The sequence below is a fragment of the Acomys russatus genome, chromosome 6, assembly GCF_903995435.1.
Source record: "Acomys russatus chromosome 6, mAcoRus1.1, whole genome shotgun sequence".
Lineage (NCBI taxonomy): Eukaryota > Metazoa > Chordata > Mammalia > Rodentia > Muridae > Acomys > Acomys russatus.
In genome coordinates this window covers 4,958,637-4,973,673 of record NC_067142.1, presented here as the reverse complement: position 1 = coordinate 4,973,673, position 15,037 = coordinate 4,958,637, and the positions used below count along the sequence as shown (strand labels likewise).

General features: G+C 44.0%; 1 protein-coding gene across 1 annotated transcript in view; it reads right to left on the bottom strand.

Annotated features, from left to right (window-relative positions):
• Kdsr (3-ketodihydrosphingosine reductase) overlaps positions 1-15,037 on the bottom strand; it is a 29,339-nt gene that overhangs the window by 12,374 nt on the left and 1,928 nt on the right. Inside the window, exons 2-6 of the mRNA XM_051147209.1 lie at positions 12,491-12,580; positions 10,334-10,390; positions 8,308-8,373; positions 8,001-8,096; positions 2,550-2,741 (exon numbers count right to left, since the gene is read on the bottom strand). Of these exons, the coding sequence (XP_051003166.1) occupies positions 2,550-2,741; positions 8,001-8,096; positions 8,308-8,373; positions 10,334-10,390; positions 12,491-12,580 (501 nt within the window). The remainder of the gene's footprint in view (positions 1-2,549; positions 2,742-8,000; positions 8,097-8,307; positions 8,374-10,333; positions 10,391-12,490; positions 12,581-15,037) is intronic.

Below are 15,037 nucleotides of genomic sequence, written 5' to 3'. Positions count from 1 at the left end.
TGCAGGCATGCTCCGCCATGCCAGTTCCCCCTGCTTTTCTTTATAGCTACTCTACCTAATCTAACCTCCCTCTAGCTCTTCCAAAGTGGTCTGTCTCCTACTTTCTCTTCTCATTCAACTCCTCTACTGATGACACACCCCAATAACCCCAGGTAGACCTTTTGTTCAAGGGTCACATTCTCCCGAAATTCTATCCGACAGCAGCAGCCCCATTGCCTGCTCTTCTCCTGCCCTGGTAAGCAACAATCCGAAGGGTCAGACCATCAAGTTCACCTTGGGATGAGTTTTTTGTTTGATGCTGGCTTATGTTTCTGTCCTCATAAAGACATCTGGGGTATATGGAAGGGGAGGCAATAAGGCCAGCACTGAAAAACTTAAGGAAGAAATCTGACAGTGCTCCACTGCCCTACCCTTTAACCAGGGATCCAGCCCTTTATCTCAGATTCCCTTAGTGACACAGTTGTGAAGTCTCGGGTAGAGTTACATAGTAAGAGCAAGAACGAAAGTTGGTTCCATTCCAGGGTGAGCAAATCATGAGGGCTCATGGCTTGGCCTCGCCAGGAAGTGCTGCCTTCCAGCCAGGCTTAGAAGTGAGCCAGCTGGAACAGTGAAGGAGCAAGGGACTCTTCAACACTTGCTTTTGAGATGGTGACTTAATAAAACATTTGTCTCTCGTTGTCTTGTCTGGTCCTGTGTTGGAAAAGTGAGTAGGTGGTAGCCCAATTCACAAAGACTCACTGTGGTTTCTCAGACCTACTCTGCGCTGCCTCCCTCCTTGCTCTCCCCTACAGTGAGTGTTTGTGATGATCATCTCTCAAACTCAAGGTCAGCAGTGGGTCACCGATAGTTAGAACATTTCTCTCCTGGGGAAGGGCTGTAAAGAGAAAGATGGAGAGGAACCAGTCCCTTTTGGGGCTAACATCGTCTCTGCCATCATCAAGCCCAATTATTCTGTTAAGTCTGTGGTTGGATGCCTCCAGTGACGAAGAAGTTAACGTTTATGCAATCCTTGTTTGGTCACCCAGCAAACTACTTACCCAACTACTCCCCACATACTCTTAGCATGAATGTGAACTAAATGGACAGTTCTCTGTCCCTCACTCAGTTCCTGGTCTCCTGAGAGTCTTGTTCACATAATTTGCAAAAGTCATGATATATAAAATTATTCCTATACCTTTCTTTAACTGTCAGTATTATTAAGGAAAGGTTAATATTAAAAGGAAAGGCTAGCTTACATTCAACTGCTCTGGGTTCTGATGCGTGTGACGCCTGATCTCACTGAATCACGCCAAGCTGTTTTGTTTCTCCGTGTCCTCGTTAAACACCATGTTCTAGCCTCCTGCTCTGCCCCTCTCCCATCCTATCCTCATTTTCCCCTTCCACTTGGCACCAGCCTCAAACAGATAAGACAATGGATAGCTTGCCTAAGAACGAGTTTATCATAAAAATCAAATCCACTTAGCAGTTGCTACTCCTTGCTGTATTAAAACAAGAACACAGGTGCTGGAGTGGAGACCCAGCTGCTTACCTCAAACCAGAGAATCTCAGCTCCAGGTTCCCTGTCCAGTATGGCGGGAATAGATGGGGGAGGGGCCAGGCGTGGTGAGTAAGAAAGCAGGAAGAACACCTGAGTGGGGACTGCACCTGGGTAGGGATTGCACCTGCGTGGGGATTGCAGGTGTTTTGGTTGAATCTTGAATACATCTCTGGCTATAACTGACTTCAGAAACCAACTTTCCAAGGAGATAAAGTTTTTAAAAATTCTTAAATAATAAATTTGTATATAAAAAACTAAAAAGAATAAAGAAAATCCAATCCTAAATACCAACAAAGAATTCAATTGAACACACTATGCCCACATTTTCAGAGTCTTAGTTTAGTTTTAGGGAACAAGGAAATAAATAGGAAGATTTATAAAGTTAATTAAACCAAGAAGTTTACCCAAAACATTAAGTATTTAAGCAAATATGTTGGTTTTACTAAAAAAAAAAAATTGACCAAATTATCTAGATTTCAAAAAAAAAAAAAAAAAAAGTGAGTTTTTATGGAAATCCCTGCTGTCTCTAGCAGAAGTGGACCAATCGCAGGAAGGGATCTCAAGTACGTTACACAGTACACAGCTCCTCCGCCCTCAGAATCATTTTGCCTCTGTCCTGAGTATAATTTTTATTTATTTACTTATTATTTTTGTTTTGTTTTGTTTTTTCTTTTGTTTTTTGTTTTTTGTTTTCCGAGACAGGGTTTCTCTGTGTAGCTTTGGCTGTTCTAGACTCACTGTGTTGACCAGGCTGGCCTCAAACTCACAGCGATCGCCTGCTTCTGCCTCCCAAGTGCTGGGATTAAAGGCTTGCACCACCACCGCCCGGCCTGATTTTTAATAAGTATTAAATGTAGAACTTACAACTGAGTTAGTTTTTTTTACAGTGACATAAGACTTGTAAGTCTTTAACTGCACACAAATAATATAGGCAAAGAAGCTAGAAAACCACAGCGCTCACTCACACTGCCGATCTGAGAGGAAGGAATACAAACATAAATACACCGTTTACCTCCATCTGCAGAGCTTCTGCAAGTCCTCTGATGGCAAACTTGGATGGAGAGTAAGCTGTGAAACCAAACAGGCCCAACTGTCCTGCCTGGGAGGACACGAACACAATTCTGCCCACCCGTCGCTCCTTCATGGTGGTTATCACGGCCCTGCTGGGGTACACGCTGCCCAGGTAGTTTATGCTCATTAATTTCTGCAAGGAACAAAAAGGCCACATGAGACGGGAACAGAGTCAAAAGCCTAAGCCCTGCTCAAGGGTAGTTTTGGCTCTTTGCAGGATTAACTTGTTTATTTTGTTTTTATTTTGTTTTTGTTGTTGTTGTTGTTTTTGAGACAGGGTTTCTCTGTGTAGCCTTGGCTGTCCTAGACTCACTTTGTAGACCAGGCTGGCCTCGAACTCACAGTGAATCCTCCTGCCTCTACCTCCCTAGTGCTGGGATTAAAGGTGTCTGCCACCATGCCTGGCCAGGATTAACATATTAAATAGAGACCTGTGGTAGTTTGAATCTGCGGGGCCTCCATGGGCTCACAGGCTCATGTATTTGTAGGCTTGGTTCTTACGTGATTAACAGTTTTAGACGTGGCTGTACTGAAGGAGTGTGTCCCTGGGGATGTGCTTTGAGGTTTCAAAAGTCTACCCCAGGCCCAGCCTCTCCTCCCTGGCCCCCTCCTCTCTCTCCTTCTCTTCTGCCTGTAGGCCAGGATGTAAAGCTCTCAGCCTGCCACTCTAGCTTTAGGCCAGTCTGCTTCCCACCATGATGATAATGAACTAAATCCTGGAAACTGTAAGCAAGCCACATTTAAGTGCTTTCCGTTTTAAGAGTTGCCTTGGCCATGGTGTCTCTTCACAACCATAGAACAGTAACCAAGCAAAACAAAGCCCAAGAGACTGGGAGGCGGGGTGCACAAGACCCGCTGGATTAGGAATGCGTACAAGAATGATGCTGCAGATAACAGGACACTTAGTAGGACCTACCCTTTGGAGACTGCTCTGATCTAGTCTTCAATTCTCACAGTAACAGCAGTTCCATCTTTGATGAAAATAAACCCGGTACGGCTGGGCACAGGGTTCAGTCAGGAAAGAGCTTTCTGTGCAAGCATGTGGGCCTTGGATTTGGATCCCCAGCACCTACACAAAAGATCTGCCAGGCATGATGGCCCACATCTCTAGCCAGAGAACTGGGAGTAGAGGGCAGAGACAGGCAGATCCCAGAGGCTTGCTGCAGAGTCCCAGCCAATGTAGACAAAAACGACCAACTCCAGGTTCAGTGAGGGACTGTGTTGAAAATAAGGTGAGGTCACAAACTCTGGTGCCCCATATTTGACCACGTCCCCTTGGTGGGGAGGCCTGGTGGCACTCAGAGGAAGGATAGCAGGCTACCAAGAAGAGACTTGATACCCTATGAGCATATACAGGGAGAAGAGGTCCCCCTCAGTCATAGTCATAGGGGAGGAGAATAGGCGGAAAGCGGGAGAGGGGGAGGAATGGGAGGACACAAGGGATGGGATAACAATTGAGATGTAATATGAATAAATTAATAAAATATTTTTTTAAAAAAAGAAAATAAGGCGAGGAGATATAGAGGAAGACGCCCAACATGAACTTCTACTCTCATCCTGCACATACACAGATGGTCAAAATCAGTTCTCTCCTTAGAAAAGTGCACTGCATACTGCAGGTAATGCTTTATAATGGTGTGTATGTGTTGTGTGTGTGTGTGTGTGTATGTGCGCGTGCGTGTGTGTGTTTGCCTCAACATATACGTGCACAGAGCCCACAGAGGCCAGAATGGGGCGCTGGATCTTCTGATCTGGAATTAAAGACAGCTGTAAGTTGCTGGTAACCAAACCTAGGTCCGCTGCCAGAGTGGGCAAGTGCTCTTAACCCTACGCTATCTTTCTAGGTCCCTGTAGGTAATACTTCTTAAGTTTTAGGAGAGCACCTTTAAATATTTCCGGCCCTGCTAGTTCCAAGCTAAACCAAGATTATAAAGAGAAAATGGTAACAGTTAACAGTACAGCTGTGCCTTTGTGTCACCACTTACTACTGACCTCATGAGAAAAGACCCTGCCCATTTCCTCCACTGAAAATGGGGTTAATCTTGGAATTACCTCAGGATGCTGCAGGGATTAAGAATGGAAATACAAGCTAAGTACCAGCACAGGTCCCAGTGCACAGTAAGCCAGTATACACTGGCTTATTCACCAAGACAGAAAAGAGCTCACAGGCACGCACTTCATCTCATCTCAGGAACTTGTAAAACCTATGTTCAATTTGAGGACCTGAGGACGCACAGTAACACCTTTATACACTGCAAATCCTGTCCTGTCACCCTGCAAACTAAACACCCAATGGAGACACAAACATAAACCGTGAGGACAATGTGCCGGAATATTAAGAAACTAAGAAATGAGGACTAAAAACACAGGGGTGTGGGGAAAAGATTTATACTCTGAGTTTTTAAAGAAGGCAGGATATGTGTAGACAATAATTTTCACTATTTTATTTTATAAAAGCAAAGGAAAGAAGAAAATTTGATTGTTTGGATGCCCGGATTCCTGTTTTTTTTTTTCCAGCATATGTTTTAATATATCACTGCACTGTTTTAATCTTTAAAACTTTAATTTTTATTTTATGTATACGAGTGTCTTGTGCACACGTGTATGTATACCTGGTGGGCACTGGGTCCCTTGGCACTGGGATTACAGAGGTGAGCTCTTATGGTGTGGGAACTAACCCTGGGCCCTCTGCACACTCAGGGAGCTCTCAAGCACTGGGCCGTCTCCCCAACCCCTCAAAGCTCCAAAAAGTATCTGAGAAAGAATAAAACCCCACGTTCACCTCAGCTCTTTTTCAAAGAACTCCTAAAACATAAGTAAAGAGTATATTTATCTGTCTGTTTTGGGTGGAGATAGGGGCTCATACTGTAGCTTGGGCTAGCCTGAGCTCACTTCATAGCCCAACCTCATGCTGATTCTCCTGCCTCAGTTTCTCAAGAACTGGGATTATAGGCATGAGCCACTGTGCCCAGCTGAGAGCCACGCTCCCTCTTAAGAAAAGAAAAGTGAAAGGAAAAGCAGGAACACTGTGAAAGCCTGAGAACAAATGACAAGTAAGTCCTGACACACTTGGGAAGACACAGAAACTGAATGCCAAATGGCAGCAGAGAAACTGAAAGGCAGGACTACACAGCACAACCCCCAGGGGCTCAAATGACGCCAAGAGTTCTGAGATGGGACTGGGCGGGGGGCAAAAACGGTTCAAATATTCGCTAGCGGTAAACAGACAGACACATGGCAGTATGGCCACACCATGGGACTGTCACCAACCCAGCACAAAGTACAGCATGAAGCACCTGAAAGTGCTACACTATGTGAAAGAAGGAAGACACAAGAGGGTATATGTATCACATGATTCAATCACTGAGCAAGACGGGCACAGATCTGTGGATGCCAGGACTAGAATAAGGGTTTGTGATCCTGGGAAGTACTGGCTAAAGCGTAGGGTACGCTTCTGGGGAGATAAAAATGTTTTGGACCTAGCGTGGTTTGCAGCAACATGGTGTCTCAAACAAACAAACCTCATTTTCCTCATTTTATTTTATAAGGATTTCAGCTCACTTTTTAAAAACTGCCATAAGACAACAACAAAAAAAACCACTGAGCTCCTAAATGGTCTCCTGCCTGGCAGTAGGCAACATTTCTCAAAAGGATGTAAGTAAAGTGAGTTAGGCCTCGATTTACTTAGAACGTCTGTCTAGACACTGGATGAAGACCCCACTCTAACACTGGAACATGTGTACATTTCTTAAGAAAAAAGACCTGGTGCCCTATATTTGACCACGTCCCCTGGATGGGGAGGCCTGGTGGCACTCAGAGGAAGGATAGCAGGCTGCCAAGAAGAGACTTGATACCCTACGAGCATATACAGGGGGAGGAGGTCCCCCTCAGTCACAGTCATAGGAGAAGGGAGTAAGGGGAAAATGGGAGGGAGGGAGGAATGGAAGGATACAAGGGATGGGATAACAATTGAGATGTAATATGACTATATTAATAAAATATATTTTTTAAAAAAGAAAAGAAAAAAGACCTATGGATACTGACCCCCAAACTCCCACTAAGACATGACCCAAACCATCACCCCTACATAGGGCCAAAGTCAAACGGCTCCACCCATGGACGCAGAACTCTCCATTAAGCACAATGCGACAACACAGCCGAGGGTCAGCAACCAGTAAAGCCTCCAACGCGAAACCCAACCCCAGCCTCTCAGAAGATGCAAACACATGAATGAAAGAGAGATTACGGCAGAACAAAGGGTCAACATTCACAACACAGACAAAGATAAGGTACAGTTCCAAGAAACCATGAAGAAAGCCATTAAACGGAGGAACTAAGAGACAGCTATGGGGATCCTCAGGACCACCCCAAACTCGGTCATTCACTAGAAGGCCCCAAGTCCTCAGCATACAGTGGGCATCGAGAGGAGGCTGTATTACAGGGAAGGGTTGCAGGCAAATCAACAGACATCGGCGCAAAGGCCAGAGTGAAGTGGGTCTCCCAAAGAAGCCACAAGGGACCCACCGAATCCCTCCAGCAATGTGTTGTGTCCTCTCTTCAGTGACACCATCAGACACTCACACTTAGTTGCAATTGTATTCAAAGCTTCATTAAAACACGTAGATGATGATACTGGCATGGCTGTCTCAGACGCAAATGTCAACACCTTCATTCCTCCTGTTCCACACACCCCTTACTTCCTGGGCTCTCAACAGTCAATACCCCCTGTGCTCAATAGAGTCTGAATATTCCTAGAGCAGCATCTTACACATGCACACACACATATACCCATAAATCAGATAAACACACAGATATGCACATGCACACCCCCATTCCTCTTTTTCTGTCTACGCCCAAATCTTTTGTTTTATTACTTCGTATTTAGATTACAACCATTATTTTCCAAATTGATTATTCACATTGTTGTTGGCATCATCTTTCAGATCTGGCCTCCATTCCTTCCAGACGAACGTACATAAGGACAGACAGCCTTCTTGTATGCCAACCTGAAAAAGGCCCCTAAGACACTCAGGTGCCACCACTCTTCCCTTTGCCACCCTCTGATTTTCCTGCAATCCTTGAGTGTACCTCTGACTGCATGGCACTCCCTACAGCCTATGAGAATACAGCTCAGACACTGGTCCAGCAGGCTCATTTTCTATATGAAAAGACAGCAATTGAACGTCACAGAGTCCGGCTTTCAAAACCCATTACCCTGATGAAAGCTTACAAGGACACTAAAAACAAGACTAATGTATTGCCGACCACAAAGTGGTTTTTTACTTAGATTTCAAGTCTCATGTCCACTTCTCAGCTCTGAATTCTTGGCAGGCCTGTTTTAAAATAGAAAATAAATCACCTTGACTCAAGATGAGCAAACACTGTCACTCACCTCAAAAGTACTAACTTCAAGTTCTTCAAACTTTCCTGCCAGAGACATCCCTGCACAGTTGACCAGCATGTCCACGGGACCCAGCTTCTCTTGTGCCTGGAAGAATATTCCAGAACATTACACATTGTTGCAAACACTACATGAGGCAGTGGAAGATTCGCCACACAGAACAACACAGTCAACAAGTAATGCTCACTGAACCACTGAACCTATAGAGAAGAGTTGCCAACTCCAAGGCACACAGCAAAATGGCAAGATCCAAAGTCAGGCAGTGAACAGAAATCACCCCGACCTCTTGAACACTTACCTGTTTTATGACGTTCTCTACCTGGTTATAGTCTTGAGATACATCAACTGAGATGCAGAGCACCACCTGTGAAAAAGAAGAAGAGAGGAGGAGGAAGTCAGGGCCTGCAACAGCTTACCAGGTAAGGATGCTCGCTACAAGCCTGGTGATCTGAGGTCTATCCCTGGAACCTACAGGATAGGACAGAGCTGATATCTTTGAATTGTTCTAACCTACACACATCACACACACACACACACACACACACACACTAAAATAAATAACATTGGTAATATAGCTATTAAAACCAGTTTTGTTTTGTTTTTAAAACAAGGTCTTGTTACATAGTCCGTCTGAGCTGGCCATGAAATCAGCACAACGTCCAGGATAGCTCTGGGCTCACGGCTATACCTGTTTCAGCCTTCCAAACACTGAGACCACACAGACTGCAAGTGCACACCGAAACACTTGTCTGAAGTCACTACCAGCAGATGGAAGAACACACCTACAAAGTAATATGCCTGTATGGGGCTGTGGCAGGGACACAGCGACGGGTGCCAGAGCAAACAGGCGGGCGTTCGGAAAGTCCGCTACTAAAATCCGCATCCCCAGTGCTGTGAGCTAAAGACTTGCTTGGTGCAGTGGCGTTACTGGTAGACGGTGTAACCTTTAAAAGGTGGATCATAATAAAAAGAACTTAGGCAACTAAGGTGTGCCACTAAAGGGCACAGAGGATATTAAGGAAAGCCCCAGCCCCCCATTTCCCCGTCCACTAAGAGATGAGCAACTTTTTGCCTTGTCAAAGGCCCCAGAACAACAGAGTCACTTTTAGCATGTGCACAGAGACCACACGGAAAAGCTGCCATGACAGCAACAAGCAACAAACACACACAAAATGTGGAAGCCAATTAAAAAGCTACCACTTACAGAACAGGTAAGTAAAAGTAGTTTATACATATAACTGCATATGATATTACATATCAATAATAAAATTAAGTGAGAGTGGTCAAGAAAATGATGCATGCCTATAGTCATATTGGTAGGAGGCTGATATCGGAGAATCATTTGAGCCCTGGGATTTGAGCCTACCTGGACAGGACAGTTACAGAAAGAATCATCTCAAAAAAAAAAAAAAAAAAAAAAGAAAGAAAAGAAAAGAAAGGAAGTAAAAAAAAGAAAAGGAATAAATAAGACCCACATGAACTATTTTATTCAGCAACACAGATGACTTTTTAAAATAGCTGCAGAACACTATGTAAAAATATTGTGGTTATGGTTGGACAACTGTGTGAAAACTCAGGAAATGTGTGTCTTAAACAGAGCAGCTGCACACTGTATATCTAGGGCAGCTTAAGAGTTTAAGAATAATGCCAAAGTTCAAAAAGATACAGAACTTTAAGTACAACACACACACATACACACATACACACACACACACACAACGTGTGTGTATACACAGACAAGATACTATTTAGGGAAATACACACTACCATAAATGGTAACATTTTTTAAAAAAGAAAATAGGGAAGAACATCAGAGTCAGGTTTGAGGTGGCCTCTAGGAACAAGAGGCTGGTACTAGGCCCAAATGCTGGAAAAAGAGGGTTAAAAAAAATGCCATTAAACTTCATGTCTTTAAACTAGATGCTGGATCTGTAGCGGTTAACCTGTCATTGAGTTGTACATTAAAATACACATTACACTGTACGTACCATTTCAGCACCCCAAATTACACAACTAAATGCCTTTTCAAATGTCTTTTCCACCCAAGTAGTGTGTAAGCTGTTTGTTTTAAAGGAACTGAAGCAAAATCCGTTCTCATATACCATTGCTTGGCCATTTCTAGCTATATCCATAACTTTTGAGTTCTCTATTGACATGAATCTAGTCATTTCAAATTATTTCATTTTTTTAAAAATTTATTTTAATTGCAAAAGTCATAAATGCCTTCAGTGATCTATTTGCAGTGGAGGCAACACCCTTTTCTCTCTTTAGACAACCTGTGTCAATCAGGAGAGAAAACGCATCCCTTTAAAGCTGAGCCTTACCTGTTTATCATTGATAGAGTGTTTTTCAATTTCTTTCTTCGCCTGCAGCAGCTTGTCCTAAAAGCAATGCAGAAAAAATTATGTTTGTCTGCACTTGCTGAAAAGGACAGGAAGAGCAACTGTTTGGACAGACACTGCATTCTGTAAAACAGAACCTCTGGTAGGTAGCAAGGGCTTGGGGAAGAAGCAAGATGTGTGAGGTGACGGGGAAGTCACAGCACATTTTTAAACTCACTGCAGAAAGATGAAAGAAAGAATTGAACCTCAAACCCCTTTTAACAGCATGCAGGGATCCAGATTAAACATATGACCACACAATGTTCTGGAAAGCTAACTGTGTGTGAGTCCACAGCAAGAGGGCTTTTGTAAGATAAGATAACATCAGTAGTTTTCTCCTTTCCTATAAAAACTAGAGTTTAAAAAAAAAAAAAAAAAAAAAAAAAGTAAGATAACATCAGTAGTTTTCTCCTTTCCTATAAAAACTAGAGTTTAAAAAAAAAAAAATCAATCACTTTTTAGAAGCACTGGATAAATCCACATCTGGCTACTTTGAAAAATACTCCTCAGAACTTCAAAGCTATCCGGATAACTGCCCAGTTCTTCCAACTCCTCTGTTTTGTTTTGCTTCTTTCAAGAAAACAGAGTTTACAGACCATAATTTGTCATAAATTTAAATAAAATTTGAGAACTGTAGAAGAACAAAGGGGAAGGTCCAAGCATGCATGAAGCGCTGAGCGTCAATCCCCAGTAAGGCTTACACCAAGCCTGGAGGTACACAGAACATAGGGGTGGGACAATCAGGAGTCCAGCAGGGTCATCCTCTGCTACAGCGGTCCAGGCTAGCCTGTGATGCAAGAGACTTTTGTCTCATAAAGGGATGGAGGTGGGGGTGGGGGGACAGGTATCTTCAAAGGCTAAGTAAAGTTTACAAAGATGAATGCCCACGACAAATTAGTACATTCCTACTGAATGCTGGGGGAGTGAACAGATACACACTCCCTGACTTTTCCAAGACTGCCATAAAAAGTTCCATTGAGAAACTAAAGAACGTCTTCACGCCGGAAGGCTCTCTGTGTACTCAAACATGGCCCCCGTGTGACCTCCTGCCAGCTGTGTGATGCTAGCCTCCCACCTGCTCGCTCACTGGTCTCATGTCAAATTCTAGCCTTGCTTAAAAACCTCATAAAGTGGCACTCTACTAAATCTGTAAACCTAGTCCAGTCCTTCCTTGTTTTTAGAAGAAATTACAGAAACTTGAGCCTGATTCTGGGTCATTATTTTTATGTTTTTTCCAGAGACCCTTTCTAGCCTGCTTTGCCCACTGGGCTCTTTTCAATTAACCACTCTACCTAGGCAGCTAACCCCAAGCACAGCTCTCTTCTCTTTCTCTTCCCTCTCCCTGAGACAGGGTGTCTTGCAACCCAGGATAGCCTCTAATTAGCTACAGAGCAAAGGATGATCTCGAACTTCTGCCCTTTCTGCCTCCACCTCCCTAGGGCTAGGGCTGTAGGCACGCACCTGCATGCTGAGTTCTATGTGGAGTTGATTCACATGCCCGACGTGAGCATTGAACCCATGGAGCACACACCAAGCCCCTCTTCTTTCCACAGAGTATCTGCTACCTGATGAGCAAGCCCCTGGCTTCTCACCACACAGCCATGGTCACCACCCCAGCGCCCAAAGAGGAACAAAAAGACTTCAGTCACAGTTTATGCTCTGAAAGCGACTTTGATAAGACTACAGACCCGTGTATAAGGAAAAACAGACCCTTGGATTGGTTAGACACAAGAAAAGTACTTTGCAACTCCTCTGGGGCATGTGTACTCCACCAAAGATACCTATCATGACATAAGCAACTTACACAGAAAAATACCTACACACCTCTCTGTACCGATTGGCTCTGAAGCTGCCACCGGCAGCGCCTTTGCCTTCAAGCCAGTATGTGTTACGTAAGGCACTGCCTAATGATACCTACATCCATTCTTCAAGTTGTGCACTATGCACTGTCTAGGATGATAGTGCCTGGCAGATTTACGGCAGTAAATAAGGAGCTGCTGAGGTGATGCAAGTTCAGCAAAGAAGTCCTTGGCCTCGATACACTACAGGTGTGAGCACCAGGATCACCTCTGTTAGTCAGGAGGACTCTACAACACTCACCTCATTTCGGGCAACCAGAGTTATAAATGCTCCTTGTTTGTAGCACTCAATAGCAATGCACTTCCCGATGCCACTGGATCCTCCTGTGACCTACAAGGAACACCAGCAAGACCATCTTAGCACTTGCAATGTCTCCTGTGTACAAAGTCTACTTAAAATATTTGTGATGGTAGTTAAGGGGCAGCTCAGTTGCAGGTACTTGCCTAGTATTCACGAGGCCCCGGGTTTATCTCCAGTACTAAAAAAGACTGTAAACGTAATTATGGGTTTTAAAAATTCTGCCATAAGCTGGGTGTGGTGGCACTCACCAAGCCCAGCACTCAGGACAGTGTCTGTGGGTGATCAGGAGGTCAAAGTTGGAGTCACTGTTATGGACAGTTTCATGGTGCTGGCCAGGACCACAGAAGGCTCAGTCACAGAAACAAAAGTCTCTAAGAACTACAACCTCTTTACGGCAGACTTATCACATGGAATATGTGCAAAGCGGGACCTCCTGCTTTGACTGTTTTCAGTGCAGAGCTATAAACTGCACATCTAAAATTGTTTGAGGTCACCAAGGGGAACGTGTCCTACAATTCTAGCAAAGAAATAATATATTAGTGCTGCTGCTTATACATAAAAATGAATCTCATTTCCTTCCTGCACATCTCCATAAGGCTAGGTCTAAGAAAACATGTTATAGGGCTAAGGAGGGAGGACATGGTAGAGCTCTCTTGCCGGGCAAGCACAGGCAAGGCCCTAGGCTCGATCCTAACTCGAGCTCATGTGTGCAAACACACACACACACACACACACACACACACACACATACACACACACATATACTGCTGTCAATGTTAAAAGCTGAAATGCTCAGCAGTACTGCATTTTAAAAGCTCTATTAGAGCCACGCTTTTAATCCTAGTACTCTGGTGGCAGAGACAGGCAGATCCTGTCTGAATTCAAGCCATTCTGGTCTATATAGTAAATTCCAGGCCAGTATGGCTATACGGTGAGACCCTGTCTCAAAAGCAAAACAAAAAGCACCTGTTAAAACCTAACCATTTCCATAGTCAGACCATTTTACAATGCTAACCCCACGCAGAAGAACGTCCCCCACCACACTATAATGCTCAGATCACCAGGAAACCCTCCAAGCATAGAGATGTTTCTGTGTACTTGAAAATACATCATGTCTCGTTAGCCTCACCTCAATTCTAATGGAGACATTTACTTGGTAGATAATTAACCAAATGTCTAGTAAGGTTTATTATAAAAAAATATACCTGTTGCCTTGGCTAAATGTTGTCTCTGAGGCTTTTGGTATCAGCATATTTTATGAGCTATTTTGGTTTATAAACTTTGGGTCTTCATGGTACTTGGCATGGACTCCGAAAACAGCCTCATGTGCTTTACAATGCTGCCTTAGAGGTTTACCATCCGTCTATCACTCATCCCCCACACCAGTGCTTTCAAGCCCTACTGTCCCCACCCCTGAGAGGCATGTCCTGAACAGACCATTCTGCCTCCCTGGTTTGTCACTGTGTACCTTCAGGGCTCACAGGTGTCCTCCTGGCTCCCTGGCTGGACAAAAGCAAGCCAGCCCATCTCACTCAGCACTGACAACACCATCCCCTGGCACAAGCAGCGACTGAATACGAACTTGCCTTAACTTACAGAGTCCCCTCTAATGCCATTTCCATAAGAAAAACGTGATGTCCAAGCATATAAATAGCTTCCCTGTTTTTCGTTCAGTGAATCGATGGAAGTGAAAATGAGGTTACCTAGGAAACTTTTATGCTCCAACGTGTGATGCAAATATTAGCCAGGAGTTCTGCCAAACGTGTCGATTCACTTTCTCCATATGAGACCTGGCTTTTGGGTCAGGGTACATAAAAAATGATCTAGTCAAGCCAGCTGATTCTCAAGTGACATGTAAGAACACAGTTAGGCTAATTGTGGAGTATGTTATTCTGGATATTATGAGAACTGTCAAGAGTTTCTCACAATGGCTGAGAAAATGTTAAACACATGTTGTCTGCCAATTGTTGAACAGAGCTCAGTGGAGGGTACCGAAGATAACCATTTAACTTCCCTTCCTTATCACTCCTTACTGATCACTACAAATACCATCGAAACGATTTCATCTCTTTAAGCACTGCATGCAGCTCCCACTGAGGGCACCAGGAGCTTGCCTGCTGCTGGGAGCACTACTCGGAGGCAGCCAGCAAGAAGCCCTGAAACAAACATCTAAAGGACGAGAAGGCCAGCACAGCGTCACTGCTGCGATCAGACAGGGCGCCAGCAATGGGAACTGCCCTAAAAAACGAGGCAGAAAATAATTACAAGTTGTTCACGCTGACACACAGATAGACGGACAGGGTTCTTCTTACTCTCCTGATAACTGCTCTCAACTAAATCACATGCTCCTCTTCTCGGGATATTAATAAAGCATGACCCTGACATCATATGAATAATTCATGCCATGTCATTTACAGTGATATATGTATATACATATACATAGACACATAATTTATTGTATTAATGAGGCATACTGACTAAGGACCT